The following is a 23,561-nucleotide window of genomic DNA, read 5'->3' on the forward strand; positions in this document are numbered from 1 at the left end:
CAGAATGACTATTTTTAACATTTTTCAAAGCCTTATTAAAAAAAAATGTCTTTTTTCTATAGGTTACAAGAGCGCAATTATTTGTAATGCATTTTCCATAGGGTACCACTGGTGTTCCGTATTTTTTTTCTCGAAGACTACACAAACTAGGGAAAGACGGATTGCAGTTCCTGTTACTAGAAATGCCAGTGTTGCATTACAACCAAAAAAATATATAGGGTCATGCGGCAGAAATTGACTTAAAATGCAGTTGAAAAAGATCGTCTATTTTTTTCGCTTAATGAAAAAGGCATATTTTTAATGGCTCCGACGTGCAGAAATGGAGGATATTTTCTATACTTCGTAAAATGTGAATATGATTTTCTGCAATTTTTAAACCTAATTGGATAAGCTTTCGATTAAATGTAAATCCAATCCTGTATCATCCAATCAGAAGCCGTATAGGATTCTATTCTGAGTACCATCTTGGGGTAAAAAACTTGCCGGTAAAATGTAAACAAATAATTGCGCTCTTGTAACCTATACGGTAATAAAAAAAAAATTCCGAAAATTAAGCGCCCGCGCTAAATGAAGCGCTAACGTCTAGCTAGATAAAATCACGTCTTTAAAACATTATCTGATCACTCTCTTAATTTTGAGAATTAGTTTTTGCCCGCCGATCGGGCCAAAAATTTGAACTGATTTTTTCACCAAATACGGTACTGTTCAAAAAGACATTAAGATAAAGTTTATTTACTGGCTTTATTTTTCAAAGGTCACCCAGCACTGATCATATTGTCGACAAAACCGTTCTGATATGGAAAAGCTACATCGAATTTTGAAGAATGGCTTTAAATGAAACCATTTCTTGAAAAAACACGTTTTTGAAACAGACTATAGTTTTTCCAAATTTTGAAAATATGATAATATTACTACTTTGGCAAGAGAAACTATTCTTGGACTACAATATTCAATGCCAAGATTAATTTTTCTACTTTGCAATTTAACTAAATCGTTGGTGTTTGCTTAGGGACCCTTTCGGTCAATTTTCACCAAATTAGCTTTTTGCTAGAATAGCAACTCAGTCACGATCATTATTGTTAAAAACCAAAATGAATCTTCTAATTCAAGATATACACATGCTTTTCCCCATAAAAACAGTAGATATCACAAAACCGTTCTATTCTCTTCATACTTTGTCGACATTCGAGCCCACCCTAGATTTAGATATGGAAATCAACACAAATAGGAAACAGACTATAGCTTGAATTCACGTTGATGAAAAGTCCATTTGACCCAATTTCTCGCTGTTTCACATTTTTTCCGAGCAGAATAACTATTTTTAACATTTTTCAAAGCCTTATTAAAAAAAAATGTCTTTTTTCTATACGGTAATAAAAAAAAATTCCGAAAATTAAGCGCCCGCGCTAAATGAAGCGCTAACGTCTATCTAGATAAAATCACGTCTTTAAAACATTATCTGATCACTCTCTTAATTTTGAGAATTAGTTTTTGCCCTCCGATCGGGCCAAAAATTTGAACTGATTTTTTCACCAAATACGGTACTGTTAAAAAAGACATGAAGATAAAGTCAATTTACTGGCCTTATTTTTCAAAGGTCACCCAGCACTGATCATATTGTCGACAAAACCGTTCTGATATGGAAAAGCTACATCGAATTTTGAAGAATGGCTTTAAATGAAACCATTTCTTGAAAAAACACGTTTTTGAAACAGACTATAACTTTTCCAAATTTTGAAAATATGATGATATTACTACTTTGGCAAGAGAAACTATTCTTGGACTACAATATTCAATGCCAAGATTAATTTTTCTACTTTGCAATTTAACTAAATCGTTGGTGTTTGCTTAGGGACCCTTTCGGTCAATTTTCACCAAATTAGCTTTTTGCTAGAATAGCAACTGAGTCACGATCATTATTGTTAAAAACCAAAATGAATCTTCAAATTCAAGATATACACATGCTTTTCCCCATAAAAACAGTAGATATCACAAAACCGTTCTATTCTCTTCATACTTTGTCGACATTCGAGCCCACCCTAGATTTAGATATGGAAATTAACACAAATAGGAAACAGACTATAGCTTGAATTCACGTTGATGAAAAGTCCATTTGACCCAATTTCTCGCTGTTTCACATTTTTTCCGAGCAGAATGACTATTTTTAACATTTTTCAAAGCCTTATTAAAAAAAAATGTCTTTTTTCTATACGGTAATCAAAAAAAATTCCGAAAATTAAGCGCCCGCGCTAAATGAAGCGCTAACGTCTATCTAGATAAAATCACGTCTTTAAAACATTATCTGATCACTCTCTTAATTTTGAGAATTAGTTTTTGCCCGCCGATCGGGCCAAAAATTTGAACTGATTTTTTCACCAAATACGGTATTGTTAAAAAAGACATGAAGATAAAGTCAATTTACTGGCCTTATTTTTCAAAGGTCACCCAGCACTGATCATATTGTCGACAAAACCGTTCTGATATGGAAAAGCTACATCGAATTTTGAAGAATGGCTTTAAATGAAACCATTTCTTGAAAAAACACGTTTTTGAAACAGACTATAGTTTTTCCAAATTTTGAAAATATGATGATATTACTACTTTGGCAAGAGAAACTATTCTTGGACTACAATATTCAATGCCAAGATTAATTTTTCTACTTTGCAATTTAACTAAATCGTTGGTGTTTGCTTAGGGACCCTTTCGGTCAATTTTCACCAAATTAGCTTTTTGCTAGAATAGCAACTGAGTCACGATCATTATTGTTAAAAACCAAAATGAATCTTCAAATTCAAGATATACACATGTTTTTCCCCATAAAAACAGTAGATATCACAAAACCGTTCTATTCTCTTCATACTTTGTCGACATTCGAGCCCACCCTAGATTTAGATATGGAAATCAACACAAATAGGAAACAGACTATAGCTTGAATTCACGTTGATGAAAAGTCCATTTGACCCAATTTCTCGCTGTTTCACATTTTTTCCGAGCAGAATGACTATTTTTAACATTTTTCAAAGCCTTATTAAAAAAAAAAATCTTTTTTCTATACGGTAATAAAAAAAAATCCGAAAATTAAGCGCCCGCGCTAAATGAAGCGCTAACGTCTATCTAGATAAAATCACGTCTTTAAAACATTATCTGATCACTCTCTTAATTTTGAGAATTAGTTTTTGCCCGCCGATCGGGCCAAAAATTTGAACTGATTTTTTCACCAAATACGGTACTGTTAAAAAAGACATGAAGATAAAGTCAATTTACTGGCCTTATTTTTCAAAGGTCACCCAGCACTGATCATATTGTCGACAAAACCGTTCTGATATGGAAAAGCTACATCGAATTTTGAAGAATGGCTTTAAATGAAACCATTTCTTGAAAAAACACGTTTTTGAAACAGACTATAGTTTTTCCAAATTTTGAAAATATGATGATATTACTACTTTGGCAAGAGAAACTATTCTTGGACTACGATATTCAATGCCAAGATTAATTTTTCTACTTTGCAATTTAACTAAATCGTTGGTGTTTGCTTAGGGACCCTTTCGGTCAATTTTCACCAAATTAGCTTTTTGCTAGAATAGCAACTGAGTCACGATCATTATTGTTAAAAACCAAAATGAATCTTCAAATTCAAGATATACACATGCTTTTCCCCATAAAAACAGTAGATATCACAAAACCGTTCTATTCTCTTCATACTTTGTCGACATTCGAGCCCACCCTAGATTTAGATATGGAAATCAACACAAATAGGAAACAGACTATAGCTTGAATTCACGTTGATGAAAAGTCCATTTGACCCAATTTCTCGCTGTTTCACATTTTTTCCGAGCAGAATGACTATTTTTAACATTTTTCAAAGCCTTATTAAAAAAAAAAATCTTTTTTCTATACGGTAATAAAAAAAAATTCCGAAAATTAAGCGCCCGCGCTAAATGAAGCGCTAACGTCTATCTAGATAAAATCACGTCTTTAAAACATTATCTGATCACTCTCTTAATTTTGAGAATTAGTTTTTGCCCGCCGATCGGGCCAAAAATTTGAACTGATTTTTTCACCAAATACGGTACTGTTCAAAAAGACATGAAGATAAAGTCAATTTACTGGCCTTATTTTTCAAAGGTCACCCAGCACTGATCATATTGTCGACAAAACCGTTCTGATATGGAAAAGCTACATCGAATTTTGAAGAATGGCTTTAAATGAAACCATTTCTTGAAAAAACACGTTTTTGAAACAGACTATAGTTTTTCCAAATTTTGAAAATATGATGATATTACTACTTTGGCAAGAGAAACTATTCTTGGACTACAATATTCAATGCCAAGATTAATTTTTCTACTTTGCAATTTAACTAAATCGTTGGTGTTTGCTTAGGGACCCTTTCGGTCAATTTTCACCAAATTAGCTTTTTGCTAGAATAGCAACTGAGTCACGATCATTATTGTTAAAAACCAAAATGAATCTTCAAATTCAAGATATACACATGCTTTTCCCCATAAAAACAGTAGATATCACAAAACCGTTCTATTCTCTTCATACTTTGTCGACATTCGAGCCCACCCTAGATTTAGATATGGAAATCAACACAAATAGGAAACAGACTATAGCTTGAATTCACGTTGATGAAAAGTCCATTTGACCCAATTTCTCGCTGTTTCACATTTTTTCCGAGCAGAATGACTATTTTTAACATTTTTCAAAGCCTTATTAAAAAAAAAAATCTTTTTTCTATACGGTAATAAAAAAAAATTCCGAAAATTAAGCGCCCGCGCTAAATGAAGCGCTAACGTCTATCTAGATAAAATCACGTCTTTAAAACATTATCTGATCACTCTCTTAATTTTGAGAATTAGTTTTTGCCCGCCGATCGGGCCAAAAATTTGAACTGATTTTTTCACCAAATACGGTACTGTTCAAAAAGACATGAAGATAAAGTTTATTTACTGGCCTTATTTTTCAAAAGTCACCCAGCACTGATCATATTGTCGACAAAACCGTTCTGATATGGAAAAGCTACATCGAATTTTGAAGAATGGCTTTAAATGAAACCATTTCTTGAAAAAACACGTTTTTGAAACAGACTATAGTTTTTCCAAATTTTGAAAATATGATGATATTACTACTTTGGCAAGAGAAACTATTCTTGGACTACAATATTCAATGCCAAGATTAATTTTTCTACTTTGCAATTTAACTAAATCGTTGGTGTTTGCTTAGGGACCCTTCCGGTCAATTTTCACCAAATTAGCTTTTTGCTAGAATAGCAACTGAGTCACGATCATTATTGTTAAAAACCAAAATGAATCTTCAAATTCAAGATATACACATGCTTTTCCCCATAAAAACAGTAGATATCACAAAACCGTTCTATTCTCTTCATACTTTGTCGACATTCGAGCCCACCCTAGATTTAGACATGGAAATCAACACAAATAGGAAACAGACTATAGCTTGAATTCACGTTGATGAAAAGTCCATTTGACCCAATTTCTCGCTGTTTCACATTTTTTCCGAGCAGAATGACTATTTTTAACATTTTTCAAAGCCTTATTAAAAAAAAAATCTTTTTTCTATACGGTAATAAAAAAAAATTCCGAAAATTAAGCGCCCGCGCTAAATGAAGCGCTAACGTCTATCTAGATAAAATCACGTCTTTAAAACATTATCTGATCACTCTCTTAATTTTGAGAATTAGTTTTTGCCCGCCGATCGGGCCAAAAATTTGAACTGATTTTTTCACCAAATACGGTACTGTTCAAAAAAACATGAAGCTAAAGTTTATTTACTGGCCTTATTTTTCAAAGGTCATCCAGCACTGATCATATTGTCGACAAAACCGTTCTGATATGGAAAAGCTACATCGAATTTTGAAGAATGGCTTTAAATGAAACCATTTCTTGAAAAAACACGTTTTTGAAACAGACTATAGTTTTTCCAAATTTTGAAAATATGATAATATTACTACTTTGGCAAGAGAAACTATTCTTGGACTACAATATTCAATGCCAAGATTAATTTTTCTACTTTGCAATTTAACTAAATCGTTGGTGTTTGCTTAGGGACCCTTTCGGTCAATTTTCACCAAATTAGCTTTTTGCTAGAATAGCAACTGAGTCACGATCATTATTGTTAAAAACCAAAATGAATCTTCAAATTCAAGATATACACATGCTTTTCCCCATAAAAACAGTAGATATCACAAAACCGTTCTATTCTCTTCATACTTTGTCGACATTCGAGCCCACCCTAGATTTAGATATGGAAATCAACACAAATAGGAAACAGACTATAGCTTGAATTCACGTTGATGAAAAGTCCATTTGACCCAAGTTCTCGCTGTTTCACATTTTTTCCGAGCAGAATGACTATTTTTAACATTTTTCAAAGCCTTATTAAAAAAAAATGTCTTTTTTCTATAGGTTACAAGAGCGCAATTATTCGTAATGCATTTTCCATAGGGTACCACGGGTGTTCCGTATTTTTTTTCTCGAAGACTACACAAACTAGGGAAAAACGGATTGCAGTTCCTGTTACTAGAAATGCCAGTGTTGCATTACAACCAAAAAAATATATAGGGTCATGCGGCAGAAATTGACTTAAAATGCAGTTGAAAAAGATCGTCTATTTTTTTCGCTTAATGAAAAAGGCATATTTTTAATGGCTCCGACGTGCTGAAATGGAGGATATTTTCTATACTTTGTAAAATGTGAATATGTTTTTCTGCAATTTTTAAACCTAATTGGATAAGCTTTCGATTAAATGTAATTCCAATCCTGTATCATCCAATCAGAAGCCGTATAGGATTCTATTCTGAGTACCATCTTGGGGTAAAAAACTTGCCGGTAAAATGTAAACAAATAATTGCGCTCTTGTAACCTATACGGTAATAAAAAAAAATTCCGAAAATTAAGCGCCCGCGCTAAATGAAGCGCTAACGTCTATCTAGATAAAATCACGTCTTTAAAACATTATCTGATCACTCTCTTAATTTTGAGAATTAGTTTTTGCCCGCCGATCGGGCCAAAAATTTGAACTGATTTTTTCACCAAATACGGTACTGTTCAAAAAAACATGAAGCTAAAGTTTATTTACTGGCCTTATTTTTCAAAGGTCATCCAGCACTGATCATATTGTCGACAAAACCGTTCTGATATGGAAAAGCTACATCGAATTTTGAAGAATGGCTTTAAATGAAACCATTTCTTGAAAAAACACGTTTTTGAAACAGACTATAGTTTTTCCAAATTTTGAAAATATGATAATATTACTACTTTGGCAAGAGAAACTATTCTTGGACTACAATATTCAATGCCAAGATTAATTTTTCTACTTTGCAATTTAACTAAATCGTTGGTGTTTGCTTAGGGACCCTTTCGGTCAATTTTCACCAAATTAGCTTTTTGCTAGAATAGCAACTGAGTCACGATCATTATTGTTAAAAACCAAAATGAATCTTCAAATTCAAGATATACACATGCTTTTCCCCATAAAAACAGTAGATATCACAAAACCGTTCTATTCTCTTCATACTTTGTCGACATTCGAGCCCACCCTAGATTTAGATATGGAAATCAACACAAATAGGAAACAGACTATAGCTTGAATTCACGTTGATGAAAAGTCCATTTGACCCAAGTTCTCGCTGTTTCACATTTTTTCCGAGCAGAATGACTATTTTTAACATTTTTCAAAGCCTTATTAAAAAAAAATGTCTTTTTTCTATAGGTTACAAGAGCGCAATTATTCGTAATGCATTTTCCATAGGGTACCACGGGTGTTCCGTATTTTTTTTCTCGAAGACTACACAAACTAGGGAAAAACGGATTGCAGTTCCTGTTACTAGAAATGCCAGTGTTGCATTACAACCAAAAAAATATATAGGGTCATGCGGCAGAAATTGACTTAAAATGCAGTTGAAAAAGATCGTCTATTTTTTTCGCTTAATGAAAAAGGCATATTTTTAATGGCTCCGACGTGCAGAAATGGAGGATATTTTCTATACTTTGTAAAATGTGAATATGTTTTTCTGCAATTTTTAAACCTAATTGGATAAGCTTTCGATTAAATGTAATTCCAATCCTGTATCATCCAATCAGAAGCCGTATAGGATTCTATTCTGAGTACCATCTTGGGGTAAAAAACTTGCCGGTAAAATGTAAACAAATAATTGCGCTCTTGTAACCTATACGGTAATAAAAAAAAATTCCGAAAATTAAGCGCCCGCGCTAAATGAAGCGCTAACGTCTATCTAGATAAAATCACGTCTTTAAAACATTATCTGATCACTCTCTTAATTTTGAGAATTAGTTTTTGCCCGCCGATCGGGCCAAAAATTTGAACTGATTTTTTCACCAAATACGGTACTGTTCAAAAAAACATGAAGCTAAAGTTTATTTACTGGCCTTATTTTTCAAAGGTCATCCAGCACTGATCATATTGTCGACAAAACCGTTCTGATATGGAAAAGCTACATCGAATTTTGAAGAATGGCTTTAAATGAAACCATTTCTTGAAAAAACACGTTTTTGAAACAGACTATAGTTTTTCCAAATTTTGAAAATATGATAATATTACTACTTTGGCAAGAGAAACTATTCTTGGACTACAATATTCAATGCCAAGATTAATTTTTCTACTTTGCAATTTAACTAAATCGTTGGTGTTTGCTTAGGGACCCTTTCGGTCAATTTTCACCAAATTAGCTTTTTGCTAGAATAGCAACTGAGTCACGATCATTATTGTTAAAAACCAAAATGAATCTTCAAATTCAAGATATACACATGCTTTTCCCCATAAAAACAGTAGATATCACAAAACCGTTCTATTCTCTTCATACTTTGTCGACATTCGAGCCCACCCTAGATTTAGATATGGAAATCAACACAAATAGGAAACAGACTATAGCTTGAATTCACGTTGATGAAAAGTCCATTTGACCCAAGTTCTCGCTGTTTCACATTTTTTCCGAGCAGAATGACTATTTTTAACATTTTTCAAAGCCTTATTAAAAAAAAATGTCTTTTTTCTATAGGTTACAAGAGCGCAATTATTCGTAATGCATTTTCCATAGGGTACCACGGGTGTTCCGTATTTTTTTTCTCGAAGACTACACAAACTAGGGAAAAACGGATTGCAGTTCCTGTTACTAGAAATGCCAGTGTTGCATTACAACCAAAAAAATATATAGGGTCATGCGGCAGAAATTGACTTAAAATGCAGTTGAAAAAGATCGTCTATTTTTTTCGCTTAATGAAAAAGGCATATTTTTAATGGCTCCGACGTGCAGAAATGGAGGATATTTTCTATACTTTGTAAAATGTGAATATGTTTTTCTGCAATTTTTAAACCTAATTGGATAAGCTTTCGATTAAATGTAATTCCAATCCTGTATCATCCAATCAGAAGCCGTATAGGATTCTATTCTGAGTACCATCTTGGGGTAAAAAACTTGCCGGTAAAATGTAAACAAATAATTGCGCTCTTGTAACCTATACGGTAATAAAAAAAAATTCAGAAAATTAAGCGCCCGCGCTAAATGAAGCGCTAACGTCTATCTAGATAAAATCACGTCTTTAAAACATTATCTGATCACTCTCTTAATTTTGAGAATTAGTTTTTGCCCGCCGATCGGGCCAAAAATTTGAACTGATTTTTTCACCAAATACGGTACTGTTCAAAAAGACATGAAGATAAAGTTTATTTACTGGCCTTATTTTTCAAAGGTCACCCAGCACTGATCATATTGTCGACAAAACCGTTCTGATATGGAAAAGCTACATCGAATTTTGAAGAATGGCTTTAAATGAAACCATTTCTTGAAAAAACACGTTTTTGAAACAGACTATAGTTTTTCCAAATTTTGAAAATATGATAATATTACTACTTTGGCAAGAGAAACTATTCTTGGACTACAATATTCAATGCCAAGATTAATTTTTCTACTTTGCAATTTAACTAAATCGTTGGTGTTTGCTTAGGGACCCTTTCGGGTAATTTTCACCAAATTAGCTTTTTGCTAGAATAGCAACTGAGTCACGATCATTATTGTTAAAAACCAAAATGAATCTTCAAATTCAAGATATACACATGCTTTTCCCCATAAAAACAGTAGATATCACAAAACCGTTCTATTCTCTTCATACTTTGTCGACATTCGAGCCCACCCTAGATTTAGATATTGAAATCAACACAAATAGGAAACAGACTATAGCTTGAATTCACGTTGATGAAAAGTCAATTTGACCCAATTTCTCGCTGTTTCACATTTTTTCCGAGCAGAATGACTATTTTTAACATTTTTCAAAGCCTTATTAAAAAAAAATGTCTTTTTTCTATAGGTTACAAGAGCGCAATTATTCGTAATGCATTTTCCATAGGGTACCACTGGTGTTCCGTATTTTTTTTCTCGAAGACTACACAAACTAGGGAAAAACGGATTGCAGTTCCTGTTACTAGAAATGCCAGTGTTGCATTACAACCAAAAAAATATATAGGGTCATGCGGCAGAAATTGACTTAAAATGCAGTTGAAAAAGATCGTCTATTTTTTTCGCTTAATGAAAAAGGCATATTTTTAATGGCTCCGACGTGCAGAAATGGAGGATATTTTCTATACTTTGTAAAATGTGAATATGTTTTTCTGCAATTTTTAAACCTAATTGGATAAGCTTTCGATTAAATGTAATTCCAATCCTGTATCATCCAATCAGAAGCCGTATAGGATTCTATTCTGAGTACCATCTTGGGGTAAAAAACTTGCCGGTAAAATGTAAACAAATAATTGCGCTCTTGTAACCTATACGGTAATAAAAAAAAATTCAGAAAATTAAGCGCCCGCGCTAAATGAAGCGCTAACGTCTATCTAGATAAAATCACGTCTTTAAAACATTATCTGATCACTCTCTTAATTTTGAGAATTAGTTTTTGCCCGCCGATCGGGCCAAAAATTTGAACTGATTTTTTCACCAAATACGGTACTGTTCAAAAAGACATGAAGATAAAGTTTATTTACTGGCCTTATTTTTCAAAGGTCACCCAGCACTGATCATATTGTCGACAAAACCGTTCTGATATGGAAAAGCTACATCGAATTTTGAAGAATGGCTTTAAATGAAACCATTTCTTGAAAAAACACGTTTTTGAAACAGACTATAGTTTTTCCAAATTTTGAAAATATGATAATATTACTACTTTGGCAAGAGAAACTATTCTTGGACTACAATATTCAATGCCAAGATTAATTTTTCTACTTTGCAATTTAACTAAATCGTTGGTGTTTGCTTAGGGACCCTTTCGGTTAATTTTCACCAAATTAGCTTTTTGCTAGAATAGCAACTGAGTCACGATCATTATTGTTAAAAACCAAAATGAATCTTCAAATTCAAGATATACACATGCTTTTCCCCATAAAAACAGTAGATATCACAAAACCGTTCTATTCTCTTCATACTTTGTCGACATTCGAGCCCACCCTAGATTTAGATATTGAAATCAACACAAATAGGAAACAGACTATAGCTTGAATTCACGTTGATGAAAAGTCCATTTGACCCAATTTCTCGCTGTTTCACATTTTTTCCGAGCAGAATGACTATTTTTAACATTTTTCAAAGCCTTATTAAAAAAAAATGTCTTTTTTCTATAGGTTACAAGAGCGCAATTATTCGTAATGCATTTTCCATAGGGTACCACTGGTGTTCCGTATTTTTTTTCTCGAAGACTACACAAACTAGGGAAAAACGGATTGCAGTTCCTGTTACTAGAAATGCCAGTGTTGCATTACAACCAAAAAAATATATAGGGTCATGCGGCAGAAATTGACTTAAAATGCAGTTGAAAAAGATCGTCTATTTTTTTCGCTTAATGAAAAAGGCATATTTGTAATGGCTCCGACGTGCAGAAATGGAGGATATTTTCTATACTTTGTAAAATGTGAATATGTTTTTCTGCAATTTTTAAACCTAATTGGATAAGCTTTCGATTAAATGTAATTCCAATCCTGTATCATCCAATCAGAAGCCGTATAGGATTCTATTCTGAGTACCATCTTGGGGTAAAAAACTTGCCGGTAAAATGTAAACAAATAATTGCGCTCTTGTAACCTATACGGTAATAAAAAAAAATTCAGAAAATTAAGCGCCCGCGCTAAATGAAGCGCTAACGTCTATCTAGATAAAATCACGTCTTTAAAACATTATCTGATCACTCTCTTAATTTTGAGAATTAGTTTTTGCCCGCCGATCGGGCCAAAAATTTGAACTGATTTTTTCACCAAATACGGTACTGTTCAAAAAGACATGAAGATAAAGTTTATTTACTGGCCTTATTTTTCAAAGGTCACCCAGCACTGATCATATTGTCGACAAAACCGTTCTGATATGGAAAAGCTACATCGAATTTTGAAGAATGGCTTTAAATGAAACCATTTCTTGAAAAAACACGTTTTTGAAACAGACTATAGTTTTTCCAAATTTTGAAAATATGATAATATTACTACTTTGGCAAGAGAAACTATTCTTGGACTACAATATTCAATGCCAAGATTAATTTTTCTACTTTGCAATTTAACTAAATCGTTGGTGTTTGCTTAGGGACCCTTTCGGTTAATTTTCACCAAATTAGCTTTTTGCTAGAATAGCAACTGAGTCACGATCATTATTGTTAAAAACCAAAATGAATCTTCAAATTCAAGATATACACATGCTTTTCCCCATAAAAACAGTAGATATCACAAAACCGTTCTATTCTCTTCATACTTTGTCGACATTCGAGCCCACCCTAGATTTAGATATTGAAATCAACACAAATAGGAAACAGACTATAGCTTGAATTCACGTTGATGAAAAGTCCATTTGACCCAATTTCTCGCTGTTTCACATTTTTTCCGAGCAGAATGACTATTTTTAACATTTTTCAAAGCCTTATTAAAAAAAAATGTCTTTTTTCTATAGGTTACAAGAGCGCAATTATTCGTAATGCATTTTCCATAGGGTACCACTGGTGTTCCGTATTTTTTTTCTCGAAGACTACACAAACTAGGGAAAAACGGATTGCAGTTCCTGTTACTAGAAATGCCAGTGTTGCATTACAACCAAAAAAATATATAGGGTCATGCGGCAGAAATTGACTTAAAATGCAGTTGAAAAAGATCGTCTATTTTTTTCGCTTAATGAAAAAGGCATATTTTTAATGGCTCCGACGTGCAGAAATGGAGGATATTTTCTATACTTTGTAAAATGTGAATATGTTTTTCTGCAATTTTTAAACCTAATTGGATAAGCTTTCGATTAAATGTAATTCCAATCCTGTATCATCCAATCAGAAGCCGTATAGGATTCTATTCTGAGTACCATCTTGGGGTAAAAAACTTGCCGGTAAAATGTAAACAAATAATTGCGCTCTTGTAACCTAAATGGTTCGCGAAAATTAATATTTTATTATATAGTATATTAATTAGAAATTTTCAGCATATAACAATGGCGAATATGAAGAATGTGGTGCATGATTAATAAATCGACCAATTGATTTTGACCCCAGTATTTATTCGTGGTTAATCATGTCCAATATAATTACGTAACTCTGACACCCCCTTGCGGCCCTTGCATATTATGACAATATATATTTACATGATCATAAAATATATTTGAACAAGAATGTGTGAGAAGTGACCACACGATAAACTTTCAAAATGTTTTAGTTGTTTTAATTATTGCATGAGCTGAACAACTGGAACAATAACTAAGGATATGGAGAAAATGTAAGTTGTCTTTTCATGAGGGTCGTAATGGGGGTACCTTCATGACGAGTAACGGTAACAAATCTTGCCAAATGACGTTAACGGTATTTTTTGGTGCATGACGATAAAATGTACACTTTCTTTAAGATGATAAAAAAATCGACTGATTTTGACGAATCACAATAATTTTTTTCCAAAAATAACGGTAACGATAATTATTTGAGACCTCTGACGAATCACGTTAAAGGATATTTTGACGAATCACGGTAAAATTTTAACCAATTTTACGCTAACGGTAGCCGAAAATTACCGTTTGACGCCTGACGGTAAAGGGCATTCCTATCCTTTTCATTGATCATTAGGTTATTATGTTAAATGTCACATAGTATAGCATAACGTTAAATGTCTTATTTCCAACTACAGTTGAATTTGATAAGATACGTTTTTAACTATATCTAAATATACATGTTTTTTTTAGAGAAAAAAACAGTTATTCTTAAACATAAATTACAGCAACAACAATTCATTATTTCAAGGGCAAAAAGTGATTTGTATCTTTACCAAAATTTACATTCATATAAAAATAACAAGATGTCGTATGATTGCCAATGAGACAACTCTCCACAAGAGACCAAATGACATAGAAATTAACAACTATAGATTGCACTTCTGTAAATATACACAATGCAATTTCCCATAGGAACTCTCTTTGCGGCTAAAGATGTGCCACTTTTACTATGAAGTTTCGTTAAAAAATATATCCTAGAACGGAAAGTTGATATGCACTACTTTTTTATTCAAAGATAAAAGCATAGGGCTGTGCGGCATATTTTCAACATTTATATGTCCCGAACTTCTAAGAGTTTAAACTAATACTAAAATTCTGTACTACTCATACCTTCACTTTGGGTCGTCCTCATAATTCATTTTTCACCGCTACCTCTCGTTTTTATACTCGTCTGGTAACATTCCCAAGTTATTTCTCTATGAGATGAAACATAGAGATCATATCTTGGAACCAGTACGTAAACAAAACAAAATATCTATGAATATTATAATATCTCCCCAAAGGAGGCGTGGCTTGTGAAACAGCTGTATTTACAAAGTGCAACCTATAGGTCACTGTACAGCCTTTAACAATGTGCAAAACTCATACTGCATAGTCAGCTATAAAAGTCCCCAAAATGACAAATGTAAAACAATCCAAGCGAGAAAACTAACGACCTGATTTATGAACTAGAATAATAAACGATAAACAAATATGATATACAGCAGCAAATTACAACCACTGAATTACAGGCTCCTGACTTGGGATAGGCGCATACAGAAAGTGGCGTGGTTAAACTAATTTGAAAGCGCCAACCCTCCCCTGTAAATCATTTAAAATAAGGTTAAAATCAAAATTAATAGTATTAGATATTAGATATTATAATGATATGTAAGATAATAACAAAATACTGCAAAATTTCTGTAAAAATACTAACTCAGGGCAGCAACCCAACAACGGGTTGTCAGATTGGTCTGAAAATTTCCAGGCAGATAAATCTCAATCTGATGAACATTTTTGTCACCTGTAAGATTTTCTCTAAATGCTTTAGTTTCAAAGATATAAACCAAATACTGCATTTTACCTCTATGTTCTATTTTTAACCAAGTCGGCCATGATGGTTGGAAGGCGGGGTCATCGGACAAATTTTTTAAACTAGATACCCTAATAATGATTATGGCCAAGTATGGTTAAATTGTCTCAGTAGTTTCAGAGAAGAAGATTTTTGTAAAAGATAACAAAAATTTACGAAAAATTGTTAAAATTTGACTATAAAGGGCAATAACTCCTAAGGGGTCGACTGACAATTTTGGTCATGACGACTTATTTGTAGAGCTTACTTTGCTGAACGTTATTGCTGTTTACAGTTTATCTCTATTTATAATAATATTCAAGAAAATAACAAAAAACTGCAAAATTTCCTTAAAATTACCAATTCAGGGGCAGCAACCCAACAACAGGTTGTCAGATTTGTCTGAAAATTTCAGGGCAGATAGATCTTGACCTGATAATCAGTTTTACCTATGTCAGATTTACTCTAAATGCTTTAGTTTTAGAGATACAAGCCAAAATCTACATTTTACCCCTATGTTCTATTTTTAGCCATGGCGGTCATCTTGGCAGGTTGGCAAGGTCATCAGACACATTTTTAAAACTAGATACCCTAATGATGATTGTGGCCAAGTTTGGTTAAATTTTGCCCAGAGTTTCAGAGAAGATTTTTGTAAAAAGCTAACGACGACGGACGACGACGACGACGACGACGACGGACGACGAACGACGGACGACGGAGGCCAAGTGATGAGAAAAGCTCACTTGGCCCTTCGGGCCAGGTGAGCTAAAAATATGAAATGGGACATTTAATCTACTTAACTAATTAAATGGTCCAATATCAAAAATCTAATTCCATGGTTAGATTCACCATATAAAAAAAACCATGAATTCAAACAGAGTTTAATTTAAGACCCTTTGGATCTTAATATGGACTAATTTAAAAACAGGGCTCAAAATTAAAAATCTGAATGCACAGTTAGATTCGGCATATCGTAGAACCACCAGAATTCAGTTTTTGATGAAATCAAACAAAGTCTAATTTTGGACCCTTTGGACCTCAATATAGTCCTATTTAAAAATGTCCAAATATCCAATATAGTAATACATGGTAAAAACCTCAATCAATTCAAGACTTTAAATTAATCCTCATTGAAATTGGTTAAAAGATTTGCATTTATTTTCAATTGAAGATTTTTTTGCTGTTTTGCAATACTTAGTTAATCTGTTTGTAAACTAAATATAATAATTTACACACCCTGTTTGGTGTGCATCTCCTGCCTTATCAGTATTTGTTGTTTCTTTATATAGATCAGAAATAATTTATGTTAGAACCAGCTTAGCTAGTATTAGAAAAGTCTTGTTTTTGGCCCCTATTTGGACTCTTAGTTTCTTAACGATTCAAGCCATAACCCACCAAATCGACCCCAACCTTCTGTGTGTGGTATGGAACCTTGTGGTACAATTTCATAGAGATCCATTGACTAATACTTAAGTATTTGTCCGGAAACCAGAAAAATCTTGCCTCCTCCCCTTTTTGCCATCTTTTTCTGAACGGTTTGAGCTATAACCCCCAAAGTCAAACCCAGCCTTCCCTTTGTGTTATGGAACCTTGTGTTTCAATTTCATAGAGATCCATAGACTATTACTTAAGTAATTGTCCATTAACTAGAAAAACCTTGTTTTTCACCTTTTTTTGCCCCTAATTCCTGAACGGTTTGGGCCATAACCCCCAACCTTCCCTATGTGGTATGGAACCTTGTGGTACAATTTCATAGAGATCCAATCACTTATACACAAGTTATTGTCCGGAAACTAGAAAAAAATGCCTTTTTTGGCCCCTTTTTGACCCCTAATTCCTAAACAGTTGGGACAATAACCCCCAAAGTCAATCCCAACCTTCCTTTTGTGCTATTGAACCTCGTGGTTAAATTTCATAGAGATCCATTCTCTTATACTAAAGTTATTGTCCCGAAACCAAATGTCTTCGGACGACGAGGACAAGGACAACGACATGATAGCAATACACGAACGCAAATTTTTTGCAGTTGTATAAAAATGGTTAAAATCAGGTTTTTAAAACACTACATATGGACTTCTAAATGACTTGTAAGATTCCTTCAAAATTAACTTGAGATAAATATAAATACAGACTTTATTATGGAGCATAGATCACAGGATTGGGATGTCAACAACTACAGCTCGCCTATATAGCCATCAGAGCACAACTTATAGGTATCGTTTAACCATTGATCAATGTGTCATCTTCAACCTGACACAATGAACCACCTAAATTAGGTAGAAGGTTATTCAAACTAGAGGCACTAAAGAGCCTGTGTCGCTCACCTTGGTCTATGTGCATATTAAACAAAGGACACAGATGGATTCATGACAAAATTGTGTTTTGGTGATGGTGATGTGTTTGTAGATCTTACTTTACTGAACATTCTTGCTGCTTACAATTATCTCTATCTATAATGAACTTGGCCCAGTAGTTACAGTGGAAAATATTTTGTAAAAATTTACAAAAACTTACAAAATTTATGAACATTGTAAAAAATTTACTGTAAAGGGCAATAACTCCTTAAGGGGTCAATTGACAATTTTGGTCATGTGACTTATTTGTAGATCTTACTTTGCTGTACATTATTTTTGTTTACAGTTTATCTCTATCTATAATAATATTCAAAATAATAACCAAAAGCTGCAAAATTTTCTTAAAATTACCAATTCAGGGGCAGCAACCCAACAAAGTGTTGCCTGATTGGTCTGAAAATTTCAGGGCAGATAGATCTTCATCTAATGAACAATTTTATCCTTGTCAGACTTGCTCTAAATGCTTTGGTTTCAGAGATATGAGCCAAAAACTGCATTTTACTCTATGTACTATTTTTTAGCCATGTCGGCCATTTTGGTTCGCGGGCGGGGTCATCGGACACATTTTTAAACTAGATACCCTAATAATGATTGTGGACAAGTTTGGTTTAATTTGTCTAAGTAGTTTCAGAGGAGAAGATTTTTGAAAAGATTACAAAAAATTACGAAAAATGGTTAAATATTGACTATAAAGGGCAATAACTCCTTAAGGGGTCAACTGACCATTTTGATCAAGTTGACTTATTTGTAGATCTTACTTCGCTGAACATTATTGCTGTTTACAGTTTATCTCTATCTATAACAATATCCAAGATAATAACCAAAAAACGGCAAAATTTCCTTAAAATTACCAATTCAGGGGCAGTAACCCAACAACGGGTTGTCAGATTCATCTGAAAATTGTGGGGCCGATAGATCTTGACCTGATAAACAATTTTACCCCATGTCAGATTTGCTCTAAATGCTTTGGTTTCAGAGATATAAGCCAAAATCTTAATTTTACCCCTATGTTCTATTCTTAGCCATGGCGGCCATCTTGGTTGGTTAGCCGAGTCACCGGACACATTTGTTAAACTAGATACCCTAATGATGATTGAGGCCAAGTTTGGTCAAATTTGGCCCAGTAGTTTCAGAGGAGAAGATTTTTGTAAAAGTTTACGGACGACGGACGCAGGACGCAGGACGACGGACGACGGACGACGGACGACGGACGCCAAGTGATGAGAAAAGCTCTTTTTGGGCCAGGTGAGCTAAAAATCAGTTGAAAAGGGCTTAACAAATCAGATCGATACAAAGCAGAGATACATCTAACAAAAACACAAACCGGACGTGGCAGGGTACGTGTACATCCCCACAACAAAAAAGACACTAAGTACAGATCTGAGAGTACTCGCAGTTACTGACAGTTAGTTCAAAGCCAATAACAACTAACAAAATCATGCATCTAAGACTAAAATATCATTCAGTACACATCCAACATCCAATGGATTTAGTGTAAAGACGTCATTAACAGTCAGAGAAAAACATGACCTTGTGCAATGCTACGATACAGGTATCGTCAGATTGTAGAGCCATGCATGTGTCATTCTTACCTGATCAAATCAAATATGTTATAAAACTATACCTTCATGTGCTACTGTTAAAGATAAATGTGGTCGAAATTGTAGATTTTTGCCAAACATTTTGATCTTTTTCGTCATTTGTGTCCTTTTAAGATAAACACACGCATTTTTTTGTGGTAAAAACATTTTGCAATTTCTTCTTTACACATATATGCATTACATTTGCGTAACAATTGTTTGGAAATAGTTATCTGTCAAATATTTCATGATTTTTGTAAAAAGCTGGCAATTTGTGCTTTTTATTTATTTAATTTTAAAAAAAAACCTCATCGGGGACTTTTTTCATTAGAAATTGCCACATATAATCTTCCTACATAATTTTCAAGTTTATGACTTAAATCTGCGGAAAAAATTTTTTTGCTTTAGCTACGTCATAACCTCACGCTACAGGTTGTGCAAAATTGGCAGATTTTGTATAGATTATGCATGGAAAACGCAATTTTCTGCCATAAAACGAAAACTACACCATAGATATTTGAGATAAAATATGAGAAGATAGGTCTAATATTATACTTTCAGATAAGAAAAAGAAAAAAATGGAATAACCGGGCCTGTTTTCTTGCTACATAATAAAATAGATAAATTCCTAACACATTATATCGTAAAAGTAACTTTATCTGAATTATCTGCCCTTACATTTGAGTTGCCTCCCCTTATGTGGCAAAGTTGTAAAAAATTGAATCAAACAAAACTATTCTGTTTTTTGTAAAATACAACCATAAATATAATAAAACATGTCATTTTCTATATTAGAATGAAAATTCTTACACATGAATTACCCACTACTCTTAAAATTTGCATATTTTATTAAAGGTCTAGACCGATTATTTTCTGGTATTTCAAAATCCAAGATGGAGGAAGACACCCTATCTACCTTAACACTTTTTGCGCCTGTCCCAAATCAGGAACCTCTAGCCTTCGTTAGTCTTGCGAAAAAAACACAAAGAAATATAAATCAATTGCTTTAAAAAAGCAATTGTAAACGGTCTTTCCCCCCTTCTGAAACATGATTGATTGATATGTGTGTGTGTGTGTTTGTTTGTTTGTTTGTTTGTTTGTTTGTTTGTTTGTTTGTTTCTTTCTTTAAAGGGTCCATATTAGTGTGTTGTTTAAGTTTCTATATTTAGTTAGATGGAAAGTTTTTATTCTATTTCAGGTCCCGGGCGCGCATTTGTCTCGCGCCAGATTGTGGCGTCACGTGACGAAGCTTTATAATAGCAAAAACTTAGCATTTTTATTTTTTTTTAGGTGGGGACGTTAAACAGACAACATTTATAGCGACGGAGTTTACAAAATGTATTTCTTTTGTCATTGTAGGTAATTGACATTTTTATCACAGTTTACGAGCAGTGCATGCTTTGGATTTAATTGATCCTGTGTAATTTTAAAAGACGTTTGTTGATTATTTTCATCTGATGTACATTTTTCAGTAGCAGTTTGTAACACAGATTTGTATTTTAATCTAGGAGCGGACATTTTATTGTAGGATTTCACTGAGATTCACGGAGCTAGCAAGCGATTTTAACGGCTTTGCAATTTCTTTTCTGTAGGAAAATTCCTGGGAGATATCTGCACCACGTTGTTTTATGGAGATGTAATACATGTATACCCTGCTGACTGCAAATTTTGGGGTCAACTGGACATGTAGTTTCCCAGAACATCTGATAACAAGCATGTGGATTTTTTTTTTCAGAAGAGATGTAAATACAATATTAAACACATGAGACGGAAACGTGCATACAATGAATGATTGATTGATCAGTTGGTTGGTTTATTAATTGATTGATTGATTAATTAATTAATCAATTAATTTTTTGGTTGGTTGGTTGATTGATTTGTTGATTGGTTGGTTGGTTATTTGATTAAACACGTGGGATAGGGTCTCTTGAAACAAATGAAAAAAGAAACAAAGGAAATATTGGACCCCGTATTAAACACATGAGACGGAAACATGCACACAATAAATGATTGCTTGGTTGGTTGGTTGGTTTATGGATTGGTTGGTTGGTTGGTTGGTTGGTTAATTTAACATGTGGGATATAGTTGATTGATTGATTGATTGATTGATTGATTATTTGATTAATCAAACACGTGGGATAGGGTCTCCTGAAACAAGCAAAAACGAAACAAAGGAGATCTTGGACCCCGTATTAAACACATAAGACGGAAACATGCATACAATGAAGTATTGGTTAGATCGTTGGTTTATTAGTTGATTGGTTGGTTGATTGGTTGGTTGGTTAAAAAATTTAACATGTGGGATATGGTGGTCTCTTGAAACAAGCGAAAAAAAAAACACAAATGAGATCTTGGACCCCCATATATCAAACACATGAGACGGAAACATGTATGCATGCAATGATTGATTGAATGGTTGCTTGATTGATTGATTGATTGGTTGGTTTATTATTGGTTGGTTGGTTGGTTGATTGATTGATTGATTGATTGATTGATTGATTGATTGATTGATTGATCGATTAATTAATTAATTAAACACGTGGGATATGGTCTATTCAAACAATCGAAATAGAAAGAAATAAGATCTTGGTCCCCATATTAAACACATGAGACAGAAACATGCATGCAATGATTGACTGACTGACTGACTAATTGATTGATTGTTTGATTGGTTGGTTGGTTGGTTGGTTGGTTTGTTGGTTGGTTGGTTAACACAGAGAACGGATCCACTTTGATCATGCAAAAACGGAATAGAAAGCCTAAATATTATATCTAAACACATGGGATTTATCTTTTGAGAGATCACTTAACAAGTAGTAAGGTTAAAGGTCAATGTCAACCTACAAAAAACACACATCAAACTCTTTAAATAGTGCCAAAAACACATAATTTGCCTCTTTGTACATGACCTTGACCTTGTGACCTTGGTCAAGGTCATTGGTCCACAATGTCATTGCAAAAGACCCTATGGGTCTAGGCCTTTTGTTTAAGAGTTTTGCCTAATAATGTCTTTTTACAAACCATCAATGGGGGTTATGTCCCTTACACAATGATAAAACCAATACAGTCATAATGTAACAAAGTTGCCCCTTGAAGTACCAAGCATTTTTCACTATTTAAATTTTCTCTATCTATAACCATTTGAGAATTATAGGGAAATCAACGAAATGTCAAAATCTAAAATATGACCTTGACCTTTGACCTTGACCTACATTTTCAAGTTATGGTCCAATGATCTCAAATAAAAAGACCCTAGGTCTTTACAACTTACGGTTTATGAGATTCTTATGCATACCGAAAAGTAAAATATTCAAGGGGAAATAACTCCTATAAGAGGTCACTGGATCGCTTCGGTTAAAGTTATTTAAAGCTGCGACAAGTGGCAAGGAACATTTAAAAACAAACATTTGCCGCTAACTCTTATAGTTTATGAAGAGTAGCGATAACAATGGTTTTTGTAATTGGGGAGATAACTCCTATAAGGTAAATAGTACACTTTGGTTCCCCTAATACAAGATAGATTTTATTAATCCAATACTTGGCACCAAAGATCATTTGGATCTGTCGCGTACTTTTTTTGACTTTTGACTTTGAAATCGGACGAGGAAAAAGAATAATAATAATAATAAACAAACGAAATACAGTAAGGTTTTTCCATTAAGAAAGGAAAGACCTTAATTACATGATTAGAAGTGTTAGCGAAAACCTTTTTTCTTTAGCGACGTCATAACCTCAGCTGTAACTGTATTGTATGCCAAAAATGCTTTTGTCGTATATCTCAATAAATATTTTAATGACATATAATCAATCTTTCAGTTTTTCTGTTGTTTCGTTGTTTTCCTCTTATAGTTCATGTGTTTCCCTCGGTTTTAGTTTTGTAACCCGGATATGTTTTCTCTCAATCGATTTATGACTTTCGAACAGCGGTATACTACTGTTGCCTTTGTTAAGCGCTTTCAGCCATTGTTACATAGTTGTTAAATATATATATTCGTATGAAGTGTGTAATACAAAACATTTCTTTTTAAGACGTGCAGACGGAGACTTACAACTGGCCATCTATCCTTTCATTGAGTATGAAGAATCAACATATTTTGCATGGCCTTGCTTGAAGGAAAATCCCAAAAAACAGTTCCAGGACATAAAGGAATTTCCTTCCAGGGATGATGACATTTTATTATGCACGGCGCCGAAAACAGGTAAGTTCCATTTTAATTTCCAATCAAAGTCAAATTATTCATCAATATCTTATAATTACATATATAATA

The 23,561-nt window shown here is 33.5% G+C and overlaps 2 protein-coding genes across 45 annotated transcripts in view; one reads left to right on the forward strand and one right to left on the reverse strand.

Annotated features, from left to right (window-relative positions):
- The window catches only part of LOC127719523 (collagen alpha-1(XII) chain-like), a 565,245-nt gene that overhangs the window by 138,513 nt on the left and 403,171 nt on the right, over positions 1 to 23,561 (reverse strand). The window lies entirely within an intron of this gene.
- Positions 1 to 23,561, forward strand: part of LOC127719526 (sulfotransferase 1B1-like) — a 51,170-nt gene that overhangs the window by 23,842 nt on the left and 3,767 nt on the right. The window contains exon 2 of the mRNA XM_052225731.1: positions 23,323 to 23,492. Within this exon, the coding sequence (XP_052081691.1) occupies positions 23,323 to 23,492 (170 nt within the window). The remainder of the gene's footprint in view (positions 1 to 23,322; positions 23,493 to 23,561) is intronic.

Source organism: Mytilus californianus, unplaced genomic scaffold, assembly GCF_021869535.1.
Source record: "Mytilus californianus isolate M0D057914Y unplaced genomic scaffold, xbMytCali1.0.p SCAF_11, whole genome shotgun sequence".
Taxonomy (NCBI): domain Eukaryota; kingdom Metazoa; phylum Mollusca; class Bivalvia; order Mytilida; family Mytilidae; genus Mytilus; species Mytilus californianus.